Source organism: Crotalus tigris, unplaced genomic scaffold (assembly GCF_016545835.1).
Source record: "Crotalus tigris isolate CLP2741 ecotype Arizona unplaced genomic scaffold, ASM1654583v1 scf7180000017666.27876245, whole genome shotgun sequence".
In the NCBI taxonomy this organism is placed as follows: Eukaryota; Metazoa; Chordata; class Lepidosauria; order Squamata; family Viperidae; genus Crotalus; species Crotalus tigris.
The window spans coordinates 2,215,009-2,238,647 of record NW_024096551.1 but is presented as its reverse complement, the minus strand read 5'-3'; the positions used below and the strand labels follow the sequence as shown (position 1 = coordinate 2,238,647).

The 23,639-nt window shown below is 38.2% G+C and overlaps 1 protein-coding gene across 4 annotated transcripts in view; it reads left to right on the top strand.

Moving 5' to 3' along the window:
- Positions 1–23,639, top strand: part of TMEM108 (transmembrane protein 108) — a 175,798-nt gene that overhangs the window by 64,870 nt on the left and 87,289 nt on the right. For all 4 annotated transcript variants that reach the window (XM_039336180.1, XM_039336179.1, XM_039336182.1 and 1 more), the window contains exon 3: positions 20,510–20,595. In XM_039336180.1, the coding sequence (XP_039192114.1) occupies positions 20,556–20,595 (40 nt within the window). In that variant the 5' untranslated portion in view covers positions 20,510–20,555. The remainder of the gene's footprint in view (positions 1–20,509; positions 20,596–23,639) is intronic.

Below are 23,639 nucleotides of genomic sequence, written 5' to 3'. Positions count from 1 at the left end.
ACTTTGTAATCTGTTTTTCCTTTATTGTTATATTTGGGTTTTAAGTTTTCTTATATGCAAGATTTATATGCTAAGGCTGAAAATCAGGCTTGTCAGATGCTATATTTTTTTCTATCCTGCTCTATGGAGTAGAGAGTTGGTCTCTGACAGAAGGCCACCTGAAGAGACTAGAAGCATTTGAAATGTGGATTTACAGGCGGCTGTTATGTATAAGCTGGGTTGACAAGATCAGAAATGAGGAGATGATAAGCCCCCAGGGAAAGCCAAGGGAAATCATCAAAACAATTAAAAAACAAAAAATAGAATATTTCGGACATGTGATGCGACACCCAGAAAAATACGGCATACTCCATTTAATCCTTCAGGAAAAGATTGAAGGAAAATGAGGTCCAGGCAGAAGAAGAACATCATAGCTTCAAAATCTAAGGGACTGGTTTGGCAAAACTCAGCAGCACTTTTTCGTGTGGCTGCTGATAAAAACAGGATCGCCAACATGATCGCCAGCGTCTGATAACAGATATGGCACAAGAAGAAGAAGATATGCAATCTTGAATCGTACAATGATTAAACGATATAGTACCTCAAGTAAATACATAAGTAGAGGGGAATTAATGACAGAAACACTGTCATTTTTTAAAACTCATTTTGTTGTTGTTTTAAAGCTGCCAAAAAGTTGTTGCATATGTTGAGAAACTCTTAATCCTGCAAAAAGAGGCTGGGGCAGTGACTGCAGCCTGCTATATATGATTCTATTATATATGAATTCCAAAGTTACTCTGGATGATGTAAGTAAAACAGTTATAAGATATAGAAATAACACATATGAGAAACTCCAAATATGTGTGTGGGGGGGGAAACCATTCAGAAGAATAAAATACACAATATGTAATACTAACAAAAAATTTTGGGGAAGAACTAAGCTTTCAGTATTCTTTTAAACCCTGTCAATGTGAGGGGCAGATGAATCTCAAGTACCAGAAATTGCTATGGGTGCAGAAACCTACTTGGCATAACCTACTATGTCTTCATTTATTTTAGAGAAAGAGCCTTAAGCAACCTTAACCAATCTCTCAGATACAAAAACTTTTGGGTTACGACCTTGTTCAATGACTGTTCAAAGTTATGATAGGGCTGAATGTGGGGCACTTATGAGCAGTCCTCTGGTCACGTGATCATGATCTAGCTACTTGGTGATCTAACTCTTAGTATCCTGAATTCAGTCTCTATTGTGCTTCTTTTTTGCATTTTCTAATAGGAGTCTGACAAATATATACATTTTCTATTATGGCCAATTTGTTGCTGTGCTTAGTAATATAGTAGTCCTCAACTTATCACAGTTCATTTAGTGACTGTTCAAAGTTACAAAGGAACTGAAAAAAGTGACTTATGACCATTTTTCACACATGACCATTGCAGCATCTCCATGATCACATGTTCTAAAGCAGAAATGTCAAACACAAGGCCTGGGGGCCAGATGCGTCCCGCGAAGTGGTTTCATGTGGCCTGTGAAGTCATCCTGGAAACAGTGAGGGAACGGCCCCTGCTGCCTTGGCCCTGGCCCAGACCAGCCGGGAGCCAATGTATAATTTTGTGGTGACCATCTATGCTGAAACGTATTCAGTCTTAGCTCCACAAGCCTATTTGGAAACAGCAAGGAACCAGCCCCTGCCGCATCGGCCCCACCCCATGGGAGCATGCTGGGGAGGTGTCACCCTTTGTGAGGAATGAAGAAATGTACCATCACTTGGAAGTGGCCAGCAAATGGCCCTCACCTGGTGCCCTTTCATCATCCCCTTGCCCTCCTGGCCTATCCTGGGTCTCCCGTCCTATTGTAAGGAAGCTTTGGATACAAAGCCGGGTCTCCTCCTCCTCCTCCATGGAGAGGGAATGGACCTCCCTCTGACTTTGCCCTCGTACCCATCATGACAAACCTGACTAAGGAGAGCAAGAACAGCAACAGCAGCCTTGAGGAGGAGGTAAGTGCAGCTGTGCGCCCCCCTTGGGGAAATGGGGCTGGGCTTGGTGCCGCAGGTGCTCAAGGGCCAGGCTGGGTGTTTGACCTCTGCTGCCCAGGGCTCCGGCCAGCCTGTGCCACCATCCAGGCCCCCCACATGGCCTGAGAGGAACAGTGAGGCTCCTTCAGTGGACCACAGCTGCACTTACCTATTGCCCTGGTCCCACCCCCTTCTGCCAGAAACCCTCATATCTGTCCCACTCTTGCCCAGGCCCCCACAGGCATCCTTGACGTGAACAATGTAGAGCTGGCCATGCCCACCCAGTAGGCCACACCCACTCCATCCACACCCACCCAGTAGGCCGCACCCACCCGGCCCCCCGAGGGCAGTCGCAATGCTGATGTGGCCCTCAATGAATTTGAGTTTGACACCCCTGTTCTAAGGTCAGATGTTTGGCAATTGACTCATATTTATGATGATTGCAATATCTTGGGGTTAGGTGATCCCCTTTTTGTGACTCTCTGACAGGCAAAGGCAATGGGGAAGCCAGATTCACTTAACAACTATGTTATTTAATTTAACAACTGCAGTGATTCACTGAACACACATGAGAAGAAAGGACATAAAATGGGGCAAAATTCATTTAACAACTGTCTTGTTTAGCAACAGAAATTTTGGGCTCAAGTTGAGGTGGTAAGTCAAGGACTATCTGTAGCAGATGAGGCTATTTTTCATTCTCTGAACTTGCTTTCCAGACCTTTGAGACTTAAAAATGGCTGTTGCCTATTAAATAAGACATGGCATCTCATATTAGCCAAAATAAATAGAATCACAGTTGTACTGAACAATAAAATAATTTATCATTAGTTGAATAACAATAGAAAAATTCAAACAAATTTATTTAAAAGAATTGAAAGGTTTATTTTAAAATCATTATCTTTCTACATGATTATAGTATCAACTGTAAAGGATGATTTCTTTCTTTTTACTTTTTTAGATAATTACATTATACAGTGAGTTAGTAATTATTCCCCAAAGGAAGAGGCTTACTTAGAATTAATGCATTTATTGCAATTGACTTAACAAAACCATTAAATATATTTCAGTTATTTTTCAAGTAATTGTCCCCTTTCAATGTCTGGCAAGGATTTTGTTGCAGTAACTTTTTACACTTAAATATAGATAAATATTTTAATCCTGGTGTTAATCTCTAAACAGAATTGCTGCATCAAACATATTATTTCAACAGAAATAAAAAATGATTTGTTCTCAAATGTAAATATTTACTCTTTTAATTACCAAAATCAGGCCATTTCTTTTTTCTCTAATGAAATGCAATCAGAGGACCACTTTTTAGGAAATATATATCACATAATTGATTTAAATATTTGATTGCATCACTTGAATCTTGGTTAATCCATGTAAAATGATATGCATAGCTATTGAATCCTTTTTTGTTCATAAATGTAATGTGGCATGAATTATGGTGGATTTCCACTCATTTGAGGTAGTACCTTCCATCCCCTAGTGTTTTTGATATTATTGCATTATGTAAATTTAATTGAATTGTGAGAGACTACACATTTATCATATGATTGATAGAGCAAATGTCAAGTGTTTTAATTCCTGAGCAAACTGTGTTTTTCTATTCTGTCTCTGTCTTTCTCCTTTTTATTGGGTGCTAAGAAAGGGAAGATTAAGAAATTAGTTTATAAAATCTCTAAAAAAATAGTTAAGAGTTTAAAAAATAGTCAGATATTTAAGCCTTTTTAAAAAAATTAAGATGAGCTGAAAGTAAGTAGATGTTTAAATTAACAAATTAATTCTATTTGCAAAGATACTGTGTTTATATATATTTTATTTAATACAACTTTACTGTGATTGTTGAGGTCACATGTGACAAAAAATACCGTATATGCCGGCGTATAAGATGACTTCCGGAAGCGCTAAACTCGGCGTCAAAGACGGGGGTCGTCTTATACGCCGAGTTGTCTTATACGCCGGAAATACTGGTAGTTTCCGGTGTATAAGACGACGTTCTAGGAATGTGGCTCAGCGACAAAGACGGGGGTCGTCTTATATGCCGGGTCGCCTAATATGCTGGCATATACGGTAAGTGTCATTAAAAACACACTTTAATATAATTAAAGATCCCAAATAATATCCCCAAATTAAGACATGAGTTTTCTGCATAAAGCAACGGCAAGTATAAGAAATTTTGCATCTATTCTGGAGATGCTTAGGTTCCACCCACGTAATATAGGGCAAATAAAACCATTCCTTATAAGAGAAAAAAAATATGTTAAAAAGCCAAATTGATGACAGTGGAATATAAGCTGCCAAGGTGCTGTTCAACTCTTCTAGTGACTACTGGTGCGGTGCCAACAATGGAGCTGTCAATGTACATGAGTCCTGGAATCACTGAAGGCACTTGGCAGCATATTTTTCAGGATGGAAGTGACTGCAAAATCCTAGGCGGCAGCCATAGATACATCCTGGTGGCACTGACATTTAATAGTAAGATATTGGTTATTTTTCAGTCAACCAACAAGGCTGCTTGGCAAGTCATGTGTTGTGCAGGCTTTGGATAGAGTCTCAAGTTCTTCCAAATCACAAGGGTAAGGTTGTTGTGGATGAAGAATATTGTTATATTTTCCCTATAGTATTGCAGAGGACAAGACATTAAAGCAGGAGAAAATTCTACCAATATTCATTAGCTGATGTTTGGAAATAGAGCAGGACTAAATAAGAAACTAATCATTAAAAATAAAAAGCTTTCAGAGTGAAGGTTTTTGTTTTAAAATTGTATAACTTTAGCTAAGGAATATGTAATGACCTATGATGTTAACAGTTAACAGAATGAGTAGTGTGGTGTGGAAAAAAAATCTGGCAATTATAGATTTTTGCACAATACAAGTTTCTCAGGTGAAAGATTAATGTTTTCATACAGCTAATGTTTTTGCTAACATACCATGTTTCCCTGAAAATAAGACCCAACCAGAAAACAAGCCCTAGCATGATTTTTATGTTTGTGACTAATATAAGCCCTACCCTAAAAATAAGCCCTAGGTAACCGCCTGTCTACTCCATCCCACCATCTGCTTGCCCACGGCCACAACGTCTTACAGGACTTCCCAGAGCAGACGCTTGGGAGGTGGCGGCAGTGCCGGTGGAATGCGCTCTTCAGGCGAAGATGATAGCAGCACGTACAGGCAGGAGCAGCTGAAGGACGGAGGCGTGCGCCTCCCCTGCCCTCTATGGCTTTGGTAGGTGGGGGGAGGTGGCACGGGAGGCATGCATCACCCCGCCTGGCAATAGCAGTGCTCCCTCTCACCTGCATTGTGTGGGCTTTGCAACCCCAGAGTGCACTGGCCAAGGGGCTGACAGACTGCTGCTTTGTCTGCTGCTGAACACCTTCATTTCCTGTGCACTCGCCGCCTCCCATATGACATCCCCCCCAAATAAGCCCTAATGGGTCATTTGGACCAAAAATAAATATAAGACCCAGTCTTATTTTTGGGAAAACACAGTAAAGCATTTAAAGCATTTCATTTCTTTCATGTGTACTGGTTTTTAGGTTTGAGACAAAGAATTTCAGCTCACTATGCCAATAAATCAATAAAATGTACAAGATGCTTTAACACAATCTCAATAATCTGGGAGATACTGTAGTGCAGGTCTTTGATGCAGGTTTTTTTTCTTTGCAGTGTGTTCAGGATATACCTGCATGTTGGTGCCTGAGCCTGATGATGAAAAATAAAAGCCACTGTAAAAAGCAAAGTAGTAATAGAGGCTGATAAGGTTACACCAAGAAAAACACTAAATTTACCTCACAGCTGTGCAGTGCTTATTACCTAAAACTTAATATGTATTTGGTTGGCTACATTGAAATAGCCCTTCAACTTTCTTTTCCTTTCTGGTTCCTTTCCCTTTCAAATACTCAAAGCTAATTTCTTTTATTGACATAGAGAAGATTGTACCATATCATTCAAAGTTGCATAGAGAGTAGATATATATGAACTGAAACCAAACCATGGAAACAAGCTGCCCAGTGACATTTACGTTTCCTTGGCAATTCTCCAACTCATCAACAAGGATCTACATTTATTTTCAAAATGAAATATAGTTTTTGAAATAATAAAGAAAAATAGGCTGTACACTTATAATCTGACAATGGATCAGAACTATTTTTCTTTCCATTTTTATTGGACTACATGTTCTCTTGATCTGTAAATCCAAGTTTGAAGAAATACTTTTTTTCTTTCCCTTTTATTTATCATCATATACATATTATATTAAAAAGAACTATTTTGTGAGGAATTTATGAACGCTTATTTTCCTTCTATCTCTATAGGAGCTTTAACTTTGCCACTGTAGGATTACATCTGTAATTTTTAAATGTAGAGTCAATTTTGACATAACTGACATATTTTCTGCTACTGAGTGATCTGTATTGTGTTATTATTGAATTGTTATAAGTAAATGTAAATTAATATTATATCATATCTCTCAGCAGGTCAGCCTGTCTTTGTAAGAAGCTGCTTAGAATGGATTCTTATTTAGTCAGCCACAGCTCTGTTAATCAGCAGGATGAAGCAAACGTCAGTGATAGATAAGAGAACTAAAATTACTCCCCACCATTCTAGTCCCTTTGATTTGGCTGCTTGGTTGAGAGCATACTCCCAATTCACTCTGGATACACTTAAAATTAAAGGATAATTTTAAATTTAACTGAAGCTGCCTTGCTAGATTATTATTAACATATTAACATGATTATCACTATTACTCCGTTACTTTTTCCGAGTATTGAAAGGAGGATACATATTACATAGGTTTAGGGCAGGGGTAGGCAACCCAAAACACTTGAAGAGCCACATGGACCCGTTTCCCACCAAAAACAAAACACTGGGAGCCGCAAAACCATTTTGATATCTAAAATGAAGATAACACTGCATATATCCTTTTTTACCTTTATTATAGGTATTGTGTGTTTTTGTGTGTGTGTGCTTGTGTGTGTGTATGTATGTGTGTGTGTATATATATGTATATGTATGTATGTATATATATATATATACACACACACACACACACATAGGTAAAAAAAGGATATATGCAGTGTTATCTTCATTTTAGATGTCAAAAGGGTCTCTCTCTCTCTCTCTCCCTCTCTATCTGCCCTTGGTCTGCCACTCCTCTTCTCCCGCTCTCTTTCTTTCTCTCTTTTTCCTCTCTCTCTCTCTCTCCCCCTCTTTCTCTCTCTCTCTTTCTCCCCCCCCTCCTATCTGCTGCTCACCTGACAAGCTTCAGGCTGTTGTCCAACAAGATCAGGGGTAGGCAACCTCGTCTCTTTTATGACTCATGGACTTCAACTCCCAGAATTCCTGAGTCAGCCTAGCTGGGCTAGCTAGCGCTCTCCTGCCCTTCCTGCTTCCTGCAGAGATGCAGTAAAGGGAGGAGCTCCGCCCAGTAAGCTTTTCAGCTCCTCAGAGAACACTGTGAGTGCACTCTCTTTTACACACACACACACATACACACACACAACCACAACCACACACACACACACACACAGAGAGAGAGAGAGAGAGAAGCAGGGAAGCGCAATTCCTCTCTCTGTCTCTGTCTCTCTCTGCAAAGGCAGAGGAGGCTGGGAGCCGCAGGGGAAGGCTCAAAGAGCCGTATGCGGCTCCGGAGCCGCAGGTTGCCGACTTGTGGTTTAGGGGATCCAGGTTTTGCTTCCCTGGTCTTCCAAAAGTCAAATATTAACAGTACCATTGCCAAGAAGATTGCTTATCCTAATGCCAATTACTCTTATGGGAAACATTTTAAATTGGGATCATAGCTGAGAAGGAAGGTGGAAATCTGCCTTTCCTTGAGTTGCAGTATTGGCATATCTGTGATCAACCTTCTCTTGCCAGTGTTTTTCAGTTAATTAAAAAGATAATGTGATTGGTATTGAGTGTGTATGGTTGTCACTTCAAGCCTTGCTCTTCTTTCACATGTACATATATGTATGCATGTGCAAATGTACACATTTCTCAATATCAAGATAAAAAGCCTTCATGTGGCGTTTAGTTTGCTAAATAAAGGGAATGTTTGTTTTTGTTTTGCTTCAATCCATTGTGGGTGTTTTTCTTTCTGTAGGCATAATGAACATCCAGTATTTGGGGACCTGTCAGTTCTTTTCAGTGTTTTTGTTTACTATTCATCGGTATGGTTTCTTTAATTTAGATGGAGTATAGTGTAGAATAGTGGGTAAAAATCACTCATGCTGGAAGTCAGTAACTTGGCTATACATGGAGATTTCATAAGTCTATTCATCACTGACTATACTATTATATATAGATGCGGAAGCTATGAATAAAGAGAAGTTTTAAGGTAACCATTTAAAAAGTGTTAAGAGATTAATAGTCTATGAATATTTTAGGCATAGCATTAAACAAAAAAATTATCCCCAAATCTCACTAATACGGTATATTAGAACAAAGGATAGTTCTTTATCATACAGATGGGCAGTGTGTTCTTCTCTGGATATATTGTTGGGTTGCAATTTCTGCATCTCTCATAATTGATTTTGCTGATAATGGTTTATAAAAACAAAAACTGAGTGACATCTGAAAGCTGCACATAGGGTTAGTGGTGTGTTAGAACTCAGACTTCTGAAGCTAGGAAGTTAAGAAATAATATGTGGGACTGAAATGAGAAATAATATTCAGGGGAATACATTTCTCATGCACTTTTTCCTACATTAGATCAGTGTCATAGTTTTGATTGTGAGTTGTTGGGATAGAAAGCAAATTAATTTTGGTAAGCAAATTTACCTTGGAAAGCAGAGTGTTACCCAATACTTCATGTGGAGATGATCTTAGTGCCAAGCTATATAAAGCATTGTAAATTTAAACGAGCAATTTAAATTGCAATAATTATTGACCATAAAAATTAAGTTAAAATTAAATTATAGTTAAATGACCATTATTAACATTTCTAAGCCATCAAAACATGAAAGAAAAACAGGAACAAATGTCATATTTTTGTCCTTGCACCCAAGTTTCATTGGGCTTCACATCAGGTCAATAAACTATCCAAATCCATTTGAGTGCTGTCAAAATCAGCACAATGGTATTATTGTTGTTATTTTCATCATGCTGCCTATGGCTAGTAGAACTTTCCATTCAAGAGTCAGGTACACATTAATAGATAAATAATTGCAATAAATAGCATCAGATAATTTAATACAGATGTTACTTAGTACATTCCTGTTGCAGTCTTTAACAATTCCTTGCCATGGTGAAAAGCTACATTGCATTATTTCCACTACAGAAAACATGACTTTAGTATGTTCCTTCCTATTAGCTTCTTCCAGATGTTAACACTCCTCTTCCTACTGTCTATTTTTGTCTTTCCTGGTTTCATGTTGGAAAATTGCATCCAGCTTTTTACCTTCATCTTTATTACATTTGTGTTTGATTCCCTTCTCTGATCAGCTATTTTGAGGGTGCCGTCAGATAGCCATTTGTTTGTTCTCTTTGGTTTTCGACGTGATACATACTTTCCAGCACCTTCCATGATGTTACTTTGGATCTCTTGCCACTATTCATTTGGGCCTTTTCCTTATAAATTCAGTAGTTTGAGCCTATTCCTAACTTCAATGGCATACATAAGTGAGATGTCGTTCACACTGAATTTTGGGGGAATATTACCTTTTTCACTTTGCAAATTTGTGCTTCAGTTTAGCCGCTAATAGTTGATGGTCTGAGATACAATCAGCACCAGGAAATGTCTTAACAGATGCAACTGAACCTTTCCAGCATTGTTGGCATAAAATGAAGTCTATCTGATTTTGACATTATCTATTTGGTGCTGTATATGTGTATAAAATAGATGTTATAATTCTCATTATTTTGGAATTGTATTTGACATAACTGGCATGTGTTAATTGTTTTGTTATTTGGATACAGGATAGGTAATTTGCTGTTATGGTGGTTTTTCATGTCTGTGGCAGGAATAAACTTCTTCAGTAAAATTTATTGCCATATCTTACTCTTCCAGAAACCTATTGATTATCAAGTGTGTCATATCTAAAGCTTTAGTGCCATGGTGGTGAACCTATGGCACGCGTGCCACAGGTGGCACGCAGAGCCGTCTCTGTGGGCCTGCGTACCGTTGCCCCAGTCCTAGGCCTTCAGCTGGATTTTATAAAACCTGTTCGCTTTAGGTCTCCGCTGCTGTGTGCAAAAAAAAGGTTCAATCAATCAATCAATTTCAATTCTCACAGGAAAAAAAAGATCTCCCAAAGTTGGAATTGATTGATTGAACTTTTTAGTCCCACCCAGTCTTCCGTTACCATTGCAGCCATGCCCACCCAATTGGCCACACCCACCCAATGGGCCATGTCCACTTGGCACCTGACAATACATAAGTGGGTTTTGGGTTTCAGTTTGGGCACTCGGTCTCTAAAAGGTTCGCCATCACTGCTTTAGTATATTAGTTAACCAGTTAGAATACATTAGTGTGACACATTTTTTTAATATAGTAGACCACAACCTACTACTTGATAAGATAGAAAAATGTGGGTTAGACAGCATCACCATCAGATGAATTCATAACTGGCTGACCGGCCGTACTCAGCATTTGATCCTCAATGGAACTGCGTCTACATAGAGGAAAGTGTGTAGTGGGGTGTCCCAGGGCTCTGTTCTGGGTCCAATCCTCTTCAACATCTTCATCAATGATTTGGATGAGGAGATAGATGGGGAACTCATCAAATTTGCAGACGACACCAAACAGGCAGGAATAGCCAACATTCCAGAAAATAGGCTTAAGATATAGAAGGATCTTGACAAACTTGAACATTGGGCGCTATCTAACAAAATGAAATTCAGTGGTGAAAAAAGTAAGGTTCTACATTTAGGCAAGTAAGGTTCTACATTTAGGCACAGGTACAGTATAGGTGATACCTTGCTCAGTAGTAGTAACTATGAGAGGGATCTCAGAGTCCTAGTGGACAATCACTTAAATATGAGCCAGCAGTGTGCTGCAGCTGCCAAAAAAGCCAACACAGTGCTAGGCTGCATTAACAGATGGATAAAATCAAGATCACGTGAAGTATTAATACCACTTTATAATGCCTTGGTAAGGCCACACTTGGAATACTGCATCCAGTTTTGGTCACCGCAATGTAAAAAAGATGTTGAGACTCTAGAAAGAGTACAGAGAAGAGCAACAAAGATGATTAGGGAACTGGAGGTTAAAACATATAAGGTACGGTTGCTGGAATTGGGTATGTTTAATTTAATAAAGAGAAGGACGAGGAGGGACATGATAGCAGTGTTTCAATATCTCGGGGGTTGCCACAAAGAAGAGGAAGTCAAGCTATTCTCCAAAGTACCTGAAGGCAGGACAAGAAGCAGTGGATAGAACCTAACCAAAGAGAGAAGCAACCTAGAACTAAGGAGAAATTTTCTGACAGTTAGAACAATTAATCAGTGGAACAACCTGCCTCCAAAAGCTGTGAATACTTCAACACTGGAAGTTTTTAAGAAGAGACTGGGCAGCCATTTGTCTGAAATGTTATCGGATTCTCTGCCTGAGCAAGGGATTGGACTAGATGACCTCCAAGGTCCCTTCCAACTTTTATCATCATCATCATCATCATCATCATCATCATCATCATTGCACAGTCAGCCAGATGTACCTAGTAATAATAATAATAATAATAATAATAATAATAATAATAATAATAATAATAATAATCATCCCCCAGTGAGGCACTACCTTGACGTGGTTGTGGGGTTTGTGTACTCTGAGGAAGATGAGAGCTATGCCAGAGGTTCAACCATACTGGACAGGTCTCATCAGAGGAGTCAGACAAAGAGTGTCTCTCCCATAAAAATATGGTGAGACGTAAATTACAGAATGCCATACCGGCTCGGACGTCGCCCGGGTTAACAAGGTCCGCACTAGATATTGGAGTTCCTGGATATCTGTGAAAAATGGGTTACAGGACTCAGGACTGTTGGCTGAGCAACCAGGGCCAGCAGCTGCAGAACTACTGGAAGAAAAGGTGTTTACCCGTCGCAGATACACAGTGATGGAAAACAAAGAAATAATGATCTGGTACTACAGATCAAGTCCAACAAGATGAGGATATCTAAAACGAATGCACCAGTTCTGGAAAGAACAACATCCAGAATCAGAAATAACAGAACAGAGACTAGCAGATCAATGCCGAGTTATAACACGAAATAAAGTATTCACAGAAACAGAATTGGACGAACTGCAAAGGTTTACCCAGGGCAAAGAAATCAAAGCCTTACAAGAAGTAATTCAGAATGTAGAGGCAAACCAGGGGGAGTTGGCAGTGAAAGAATCCAGTAGAGATATACAACGGTTCTCATTTGGAAACCAGGCACCTCTTCCTCAGGAAGAACAAAACCCTCTAACTAAAGAAATAAAAGAATTGAAACAAAGAATAACTGAGCATCTAGAACAGCACAAAAACAACAGAATAAGGTTACCTGCATTGAAGCTTGTTCCAAAGAAACAGCTAGCACAAGCATTAAAAGATGCAAATACTGCAATATCAAGTATAAGCACCAATTCACTGCAAGAAACAAACCAACGAATGTACAGCACAGCTGCAGTTATAACAGAATACCTGGGATGCAAAATCAACAAACAAGAAAAACAAACAAACAGTGCACCAGAAAAATGGAAGGTTAGACTAGAAAATAAGATCAGCAAGTTAAGGTCACATGCAAGCAAGCTAGAACAGATGAAAGAAAAGAAGCTGAAGAACAAGAAGACCAAAGAATACCTAATCAAGAAATACCACTTAGAAACAAGGAAGATCAAGGAAGCACTGGAAATAATAAAGCAACTAATAACAGCTATAGCCAGGAAAATCAGTAGATATGAAGCTCGAATTGCAAACTATAGGCAGAACCTCCAATTGCAATCCAATCAGAAACGTTTCTACCAATCCATTAATGAAGAAACTGCAACGAATATTATTATTATTATTATTATGGATCATCTCACAGTCAGCCAGATGTTCAGACTGGATTTGGCATTTTGTCTACCTATCAAGTCCTTACCCAGGACCTGGGATAGGCAGATGTGGATGTTTGATGGTATTACAGATATCGTCGCAGGATGGAAGCAGTTCCTAATAAGGCTGCCTTTTGCAATTGACTAATAGCGAATTTGTCAATGCCAGTGGTGTTCAAGTGGTGCTCCAGTTGTTTTGGGATTGCACCCAAGACGCCTATGACTATTGGTACTACCCTTGTTTGCTTTTGCCACAGTCTTTCTATTTCTATTTGTAGGTCTTTGTGTTTTGTTATCTTCTCCAGTTCTTTCTCTTCTATTCTGCTGTCTCCAGGCACTGCCACGTCCACTATCCAGACTTTTTTGTCTTTCTTATCGACAATTGTTAAGTCTGGGTGGTATGTTGCAGGTGCTTGTCTGTTTGAATTCTGAAGTCCCAGAGCAGTTTAATTTTATCATTTTCTATGACTTTCTCTATTTTATGATCCCACCAGTTTTTGCTTACAGGCAAATGATATTTTTTGCAGATCTTCCAATGCACCATTTTTGCTACTTTGTCATGCCGCTGCTTGTAGTCAGTCTGTGCAATCTTCTTGCAACAGCTTACCAAGTGGTCCACTATTTCTTCAGCTTCTTTGCATAGGCGGCACTTAGTGTCTGTTGCTGTCTTCTCAATTTTGACTTTATATGCATTTGTCCTTAAGGCTTGGTCTTGTGCAGCGAGAATTAGTCCCTCGGTCTCTTTCTTCAATTTTCCTGCTCTTAGCCATTGCCAGGTCTTGTTAATATCTGCTTTCCCAGCTATTTTTTTAATGTATTGGCCATGTAGTGCTTTGTCTTCCCATGCCTCTATTCTGTTCTTCATTTGGTCTTTATTGTAGGCCAGTTTGGTCTCTCCAGTAGTCAGTAAGCCTTCCTGATATACTGATTTCAGTGCATCTTTATCATAGTTCTTCAGATATTCTTCCAAAGCCATTTTTTCTTCTTCAACCATCTGATATACTTGTAGCATTCCACGCCCACCTATTTGCCTTGGTAGATAAAGTCTGTCAATGTCACTGCGTGGATGAAGAACATGATTCATTGTCATTATTTTTCTGGTCTTCCTATCCATTGCTTTTAGTTCTGCTTGAGTCCAGTCCACTATTCCAGCTGTGTACCTAATGACTGGGATTGCCCAGGTGTTGATTGCCTTTATGGTTTTTCCTCCATTGAGTTTGGACTTTAAGATCTTCTTCACTCTCTTGATGTATTCACCTCTAATCTTTTTCTTGACTTCAGTGGGCTTGATGTTGTCAGCTTGAAGGATACCCAAGTATTTGTAGTACTCTTCCTCATCCAGACTCTTAATGTTATTTTCGTGGGGCATCTTGATTCCTTCAGTTGTCACTATTTTTCCTTGTTTGATAGTAAGTGTGGCACATTTGTCCAAGCCAAACTCCATTACAATATCTTGGCTATATATACAGACAGTGTTGAGCAGCGATTCTATTTCAGATGATGTTTTTCCATACAGCTTCAGATCATCCATATAAAGGAGGTGGGATAGTCTGGCAGATGTTTTTGATGTTTGATAGCCATGTCCTGAGTTACTCAGTATTGTTGACAGAGGAAACAGTGCAATAACAAATAGTAATGGTGATAATGAATCTCCTTGAAATATTCCTCTCTTGATATTAACCTCTCCCAGCTTTTCACCATTGATCTGCAACTGTGTCTTCCATTGTGCCATCGATCTTTGCACAAATTTTCTGATGTTTCTACTGACTCCTGTTATTTCTAGGCACTTTATTATCCAATCATGTGGCAGAGAGTCAAATGCCTTTTTTTAGTCAATCCATGCCACATTCAGGTTGGTCTTCCTTTTCTTGCAGTTTTCCAAGATCATTTTGTCTATTAGGAGTTGATTTTTGTTCCTCTGCTATTGGGGCAGTTTCCTTTCTGCTCAGGTGGAAAGAGATTGTTTTCAACTAGATGCTGTTATACTGCATCAGCTACCACACCAGTTAGTAATTTGAAAGTTGTTGGTAAACAGGTAATTGGCCTGTAGTTGCCTGGTGTTGCCCATTTTGCTGGATTTTTTATTATTAGGTAGGTTTTCCCAGTTGTTAGCCACTTTTCAATTTCTCCTCCTTGTAGTATATTGTTGAACTGCTTGGCAATGAGTGGGTGTATAACAGTTAGATGTTTCAACCAAAACCCATGCAGTTCATCTTCACCTGGTGCGGACCAATTTTTGATTTTCTTTGCTCTTTTTTCTACCATTTTTGTTGTTATTACTAGTTCTTTCATTTCAACTTCTGTTTTATTTGCATCCACCTCTTTTAACCAAGCCGCATCCTGGTTGTATTTCTTTGGGTTATCCCATATCTGCTTCCAGAATTGCACTGTTTCTTCCTTGTCAGGTACTGACTGATTCCTTGCAGTTTCTCCATTGATGGATTGGTAGAAACGTTTCTGATTGGATTGAAATTGGAGGTTCTGCCTATAGTTTGCAATTCGAGCTTCATATCTACTGATTTTACTGGCTATAGCTGTTATTTGTTGCTTTATTATTTCCAGTGCTTCCTTGATCTTCCTTGTTTCTAAGTGGTATTTCTTGATTAGGTATTCTTTGGTCTTCTTTTTCTTCAGCTTCTTTTCTTTCATCTGTTCTAGCTTGCTTGCATGTGATCTTAACTTGCTGATCTTATTTTCTAGTCTAACCTTCCATTTTTGTGGTGCACTGTTTGTTTGTTTTTCTTCTTTGTTGATTTTGCATCCCAGGTATTCAGTTATAACTGCAGCTGTGCTGTACATTAGTTGGTTTGTTTCTTGCAGTGAATTGGTGCTTATACTTAACTTGCTGATCTTATTTTCTAGTCTAACCTTCCATTTTTCTGGTGCACAGTTTGTTTTTCTTCTTTGTTGATTTTGCATCCCAGGTATTTAGTAGTAGTAATAATAATAATAATAATTATTATTATTATTATTATTACTATTATTATTATTAGTATTATTATTATATCTTCACAGAATTGGGCTTATTTTGCACCCAGATTGACTGTTGGCATCAGCAAATACATTTGGCACAACACTGAATGTGTAATATGTAAAAACCATTTAAGAAGAAAAAGCTCTATACATATAGACTCTAAGGATCTTATTTTTTTCTTATAAAGATTTTATTGGGGTTTTTTTTGCATACATACGTTAATTTTTCCAATCAACGGGTTGTCTGGGGTTAGCATACATATTCGATTCCTAATCCTTCATTCTTTCCTCTAACCAACAATAAAACCCCAAATTTGGTAGTAGTCTGTGTCTTCTTTATCTTTCAGTCTCATAGTTAATCTGTCCATCTCTGCATATTCCAATATTTTTCTGATTATTTCTTCTTCTGATGGCAATCCTTCATTCTTCCAGTATTGTGTGAAGATTATTCTCGCTGCTATAGTGATGTGTAAAATTAAATATAAACTCTGCTTATTAATCTTTTCAGACATTATACCTAGTAAAAAAAGTTCAGGTTTAAAAGTCACCTGTTCACCTAATATTTTTTTCTAACCACGTATGTATCTTTTTCCAATAAGCTTTGCCACATGTCCACCAAATGTGGTAGTATGTGCCTGCATTGTGTTTACATTTCCAGTATCTTAGACTGTAAGAATCTTAGCTGTCCCTTACCTTTTATGTATGATGATTAACTGTTGTGCATAAGATTATGTTACTGTACAGGGACACAAAAATATCTGCCCCTATTCAGAATTGATGAACGCTGCATAGGAGGAGGGATTGAATAAAATTACACATTTCTTGTTTCTATTCTCCAGAGAAAAGCACATGCTCTGGCCATAATTGTGTAAATGTCTGGATGGGGAAGAACTGGTTTTGATAAAATGGAGTGGTTCTGGATTTTTAGCCTCCCAGCCCAGATAATATTCCATCTTTGACTCTGGGTAGGGTGGCACTCTTTTGGACTGAGTTAGTGTGCAATTTGGGAGTCCTCCTAGACTCGCAGTTCCTGCTTGAGGAGCAGGTGGCAGCTAGGGCTAGGGAAGCCTTTGCACAGATTCATCATATTTGCCAAGTGCGGTCTCTCATACCTTGATCACTTGCTATTTGGATTACTGCAATAAGCTCCACACGGGGCTGCCCTTGAAGGTCACCTGGAAGCACACAGCATGATGGGTCTCTCTATGTTTACCCAGGTAATATCTCTGTTGTGTGAGCTGCACTGACTCCCAATTTCCTTCCGGGTGCAATTCAAGGTACTGGTTATAACCTTTAAACATCTATATGGCAAGGGCCAGGTTTTCTGTAGGCCCACCTCTCCCTAAGGACAACTCCCCCCCACATACATCTGATCAGATAGGATGTGCAAACTCCAATTCCTTTCCTTAAACATTGTCACATTAAAAGATCTAGGAAGCCTGCTTTTTCCACAGTAGCCCCTGATCTGTGGAACACCCTTCTCCTGAAGTTTGGCAAGCCTCTACTCTCCTAGCTTTTCAAAAGCACTGAAGACCTGGATTTCCCTCCACATGCTGGGATAGGGTGAGGTGGATAAGAAGAGTTTATGAGGGGCTGTATATCAGAGTTTTAATTTTGATGGCTGGTTTTAAGTCTTATTGTTTTAATATATTTATGTATTATGTTGTTTTATTATTGATATAGTTTCAACTGCTAATTGGAAATTTCCCAGATTTCAATATAAGACAGGTGGCTATATAAATGTTTTAAATAATCAAATAATTTATAGGCAATATAAATTTACATAAAAGAAAAAAACAGCAAAACAAATATATTTTTTAAAAAGTTGTAACATCCCTTTTGGGTATATTGATGCTACTCTTCCTGGTATGCTTGCTTGAATCCCTGCAAGGCAAGATAATATGTATGAAGTATAGTTTTGTATTTCGTACTCAGAATAGAACTTACTTTGAAGTAAATATGTGTAAGATTACCACCTTTATATAAAAGCAACTCATTTTTATATTGGTCTTCAGGTAATTTTTATAATCATCCACAAAATATTATTTCACTGAAGTTAAATGTATTTAACCTATAGGAAATATTCAGCTTTCCTTGCAATTACAACCTCTTTTAAAATAAAATTGAGAGCATGGACTAAGAGAGAAGGCATACTCAAGCAGGAGTTTATAATTATGTGTATAAATAGCTGTAAAGTGGTAACAGAAGGGAACGACTCACGTCTTCTGCTGGCAAATGAAGCTAATAAAAGTGGCAGTCCTGAGAGACTTGTCTCTACAAATCAAATACAGTACTTCTAGTTTCATAAATTCTTTGGCATTTAATCAGGGGAAGAGTTTTGTGTATTAGTTTTGCCTGTTTCACAGATGTCTTATTCATTTTTTAACAGTTAAGGGAAAAATGATAGTTGGAGGCATTAAAATAGCTAGCGAATACTGGCGCAAGGTGGCAGAGGATATTCTAATGTATCAAATAGTGAGATTGTTCTTAAGGATTGATTTTTCAGTCTGAATCAGAAGGCTGAATTGTGTAGCTCTGTGGCTCTGATTTAATACACGGGTTATGACAGCAATTGGGATTAGAACTTCCGTCGCTAAATGATGCAGTTGTGAAGTGTGCTGTCACATAGCCTCATCGCCCAGTGACAACAATCCTCACAGTCCCAGTTGCTGTCATAACCCATATCTCCTTACCCTCTCTGCAAAATACATTTTTTCAAGTTTCTTTGGGTTTAAAAAGCAGTTGTTTTAAAAGGAGACTGGACCATGTAGAAAATCTAAATACAACAATTTCCTATCAGCAGGTATTTATCTTCTCTCTCACGCCAATGAATCAATTAAATTAGGTGCATGATATTTACCAAGGGTGAAATAAAAGATAGAAAAGGAGTAGGTAAAATTCTGAGTAAGAGAGCTCAAATACATTTAAAAAACTTTTCCTGATATATATTGCAGTCTTTTTCAATTATGGATCTAGATCCCTGTAAACTAGGATCCTACAGGTATCAAAACGATGAATCCTGCTTTGTGACATCATAAGATATGCTACACTGCTTTAATACTTGAGTGTAATGTTGCATCACATGTAGAAGAGGGGCAGGGTTTGTGTCACAAAATTGCAATACAATTTGTCATCTGTCCCCTTTATTTCTACGTGGATGTTCATGCACCAGGATTGCTGTACAGATAGTCCACAACCTACAACAATTTGTTTAGTGACTGTTCAAAGTTAAAGGGGGGTCTGGAAAAAGTGACTTATGATTGTTTTTCACATTTATGACCATTGCAGCATCCCCACGGTCATGGGATCAAAATTCAGATGCTTGGCACTTGACTAATATATATTTATGACAATTGCAATGTTCCAAGTTCATGTGGTCACTTGCTTGCGAACTTCTGACAAGCAAAGTCAATGCTCAAGCCAGATTCACTTAACAACTGTGTTACTAATTTAATAACTGCAGTGATTCACTTAACAACTGTAGTAAGAAAGGTCATAAAATGGGGCAAAATTCACTTAACAAATGTTTCACTTGACAACATAAATTTTGGGCTGAATTCTGGTCATAAGTTGAGAACAACCTGTAGTTATATCTCAGATATAACTTGTCTTTCTCCTCATCTCGCCTTTAGTGAAAGGATGATGAGTTACAGCCAAACATCCTGAAGGTGTATTGGAAGAAATAAAAATAGGCGAAGACTGTATATTTTAATAGTAATATTGAATTTACTTACATAATGCTTCCTTCATAAAACAAATTCTCTTTCAGTAATAATTGTTTTGTTCTCTGGCTCTTCCTGCAAAACTGCCATTTTGTGAATTGTCTAGTATCACTGATTTGAATCCCCTGGTAAAAAAATTGAGAACCCCTGATGTAATGCTTAGAAATATTTTAATGAAATACTAATACAGATGGGCCCTATTATTTACAGCAAGTTATAGTCCAGTCAAACCATTGTGAATAATATGAAATCATGTTTACAGACCATGAAATAAAAAAGATGTTATGCATGCACAAAAGCCATCTGCCATTTTACACATGAATAAAATACCCAAAACTGCAGATATGTGGACTCATTTTTGCAGATTATAAACATATTTCATTGTAGTGAACTATAGAATACAGCAGTCCCAGGAGCATTATCATTCTCCTGTCTGCTACATCCCTTACTTGAGATTCACCCAATGATGGGGCTCAGCCAGTTCACACCAGCTGGCAGAACGGGTAGCTAATTTTTTGTTGCCCACGCCCAGAATGGACTTCCGGAAGCGGCATCCACACAGAGAACCGGTTGTTCACATATTTGAATCCCACCATTAGATTCACCAATCAATTTGCATATTGTGTTTTTTTTCTTAGAACTGGCATCCTGGCTACCAATGTGTAAGAACAGTTCCATTTTTGACATTTCCCTAGTTGTATTTCTTCTGAGCCACTTTGAATTGCTATGCAGGGTTTCAGAAGAAAATAAACTGGCATTGTTTTTTTGTTATTGTTTTTAAGTTAATTGTACATATATTTCTCTGTCCCTTAGACAGAAACATGAATAGATTGCAAGACAACCAAGAGCAGATGATACCATGAAGAGAAGTTTACAGGCCCTCTATTGCCAAGTGCTTAGTAAGTAAATAGTTACAAAGATTTAATTTTATACTTCTCTTACCTAGAGGAAAAGACCACATACACACATATGTATATTGTTATTTTCATCATGTTCAGCTTTTATTTCTGTTGAGTTTATTAGAAAATATACAGCCATAGTGAACTAGCTAAAACTCAGGATGTTTGTAATTTGGCATTAGAGCAAAAAAATGGAAATTGCTAGTCAACTAGATATGTTGTTTATATTCGGAATGTCCTCAACTTTAAATGATAATGACAATTTGATCTCAATATCTTTGAGCTTTTTATAGTAATTGTGTTCAAAAATTCATTTGGTTTTATGATTATCTCTGTTATTTATCTCAAGTACCTCTTTTTATCTCTGTGTTCTTCTATTTTGGGAAAGGTAATCTAAAAGAATTTATTCTTTGATATTCTACCTCCTTCTGTATCTAAACCAGTTGGTCGTCTACAAAAAAAATAATACTGCAATGCAAAAAATAATGTAGGATCTGTGTGTCCGTGCATTTGTGTATGTGTATGTGTTTGTATCTTCCATGAGATATTTTGGAGTATTGGATAGGTATGTGTTGCATGTTGCAGTAGCTGCATGCATTTGGCAGCATTTCTATTTGATTGCATATTTTATCGGCAGCATTAAAATAACTGTATTCATGATCTGAATTCTGAATTTTGTAAAAGAATCTGTAGGATCCATAAAGGAGAATATTTGTAGCTAAGGACAGAAATGAGGGTTCCTTGATGTAATGAAAACTCTGCAAGTAAACAATCAAGCTCAGGGATCATTACAGACTCCTCAGAATCTGTAAGATTCCATTATGGTCATAATAGCAATATTTGTGATTTTAATATTCTGTCTCTTTGGTCATTTCACAAGCAATTTGTTTATTATAAAATACCTAAAGAAAAATTAAAGAGAAACTAGATGTTGTCAGTATTATTTTTAGGGGTCTTTGATGCTCTCTAAGCTTGCTTATTTTCTTGTAAATGTTTCATTACCCTAACTAGGTAATATCATCAGTGCTAGCCTAGCAAGCTCAGAGAGCACCAAGGACCGCTCATTTCAACCCTGAGCTACAAATATTCTCCTTCATTGGTATTATTTTTAATTCACATAAATATTTGCTCATAAATTTGTTATATTCAAGTCTTAAATTATATAGTGTATTTCAACCAATTACATTTTGTAGATTACATGCCTTCTCTAGTTTCATTGATGTTCATTTTTTATAATGTGGCATTCATCTTTCTAGTAGAAGCACTCTTAAGTGAATCATATATTTATGGGATATTTATGTCATTATACTACAGAAATTAGAAATTGTTTTACAGGTTTAATTCTTGCTATTTAAAGAAATTATGACATGTCTTTGCAAAAAAATAAATAAGTTTACAGCCCAACTCTGTATCAATTTTCTGAGATGTAAACCCTACAGAATTTGGTGAGACTTCTAAATAAACGAATGTAAGCTTATCAATCTAGAAATCATAACAAAAGGGGATTTCGAATTATGTGCTCATTTCCAACCAGTAAAATACTTTTTAAGGTCATAGAAGGACTGTCTTCCCTTCCTTCCTTCCTTCCTTCCTTCCTTCCTTCCTTCCTTCCTTCCTTCCTTCCTCCCTCCCTCCCTCCCTCCCTCCCCCCTCCCCCCAGTGTTAAATTTAATTAATATGAGATAAAGAAAATGTTCAGTTATTGTAAACAGCAAAACTGAAACTGATATTCTTCACCTGGAAGAGTATTGAAGGCCTAATATTGACTCTGTTGATAGGACTTTGCATCATTAAGTTAATAAAATACAGTGAGCAATATAACAAACACTCTTAGATTTTAATCTTCTATTCACGAAGCAGAATTATTTTAACTATTGCATTATTTTGCCAAAGTAAACTTCTTTCTTTGAACTTATGTTGATAGACATTTCTCTTTTTTTAATTAGTTCTTTATTTTTGCTGTAATAAATAAAAAGCTATTATTCCTTTCTCAGAAGTAAAATTGACCATTAAGGAGTGCAAGAAATGCAACCAGTTATGTATTGCACAGTATATTCTAATTTATTGCAGTTTTTCAGGTTTTTATTTGTTTGTTTGTTTATTGTTATGATGGCCTGCAAAATCCTCAACAGGCAGGACCAGATTGCTGTTTCAATGTATGCAACTGGCATTGAAGTGCTCTGCTCTATATTTTGTCAACCTTCTCATATACTCAGATGTATGGCCAGTCTAGAGAAGAGAAGGACTTATTTGAAATACTTATGCTGTATTTTAGTATTTGAGGGTCTGCCACAAAGAGGAGGGAGTCAACTTGCATCAGAAGGCAAGACAAGAAACAATGGATGGAAACTAATCAAGGGAGAGAGGCAACCTGGAATTAAGGAGAAACTTCTTAACAGTGAGGACAATTAACCAGGGGAATAGCTTACCTTCAGACATTGTGGGTGCTTTATCACTAGAGGTTAAGAAGAGACTGGACTGCCACTTGTCTGAAATGGTATAGGGCAGTGATGGCGAACCTTTTAGAGACCGAGTGTCCAAAAACTGGCCCCGCTGCAGATTGGCCAGGCAGCCCAGCAGCACCATGGTGGCCACACCCTCTGCCCGCGCCCTGCAGCATCAACTGTGCACGATGGGGAATGAGGGCAGAGTCTTGTCTACACTGCCTGGCTGCCATGTCCTTGGCTGCGCTGCTCCGCATGGGGCACGCTCAGGGACAACTGTCCTCCAGGGGTACTGCTGGTGCGGAGGGGGTCACGGGGGAGGTAAGGCTGGGGCAACGGTATGTGTGCCCACAGAGAGGGCTCTGAGTGCTGCCACTTGCACCCATGCCATAGGTTCGCTACCACTGGTATAGGGTTTCCTGCTTGAGCAGGGGGCTGGACTAGAAGACCTTCAAGGTCCCTTCCAACTATATTCTGACAATGTATTGGTTTTCAATCTCAAATGTGATAACACTGCTAACTGGGGATTATAGGAATTAAATTTCACCATTGCTGGAAGAGTTCAAATTGAGAAGGGCTGTATTCTGCTATCTGCATGAT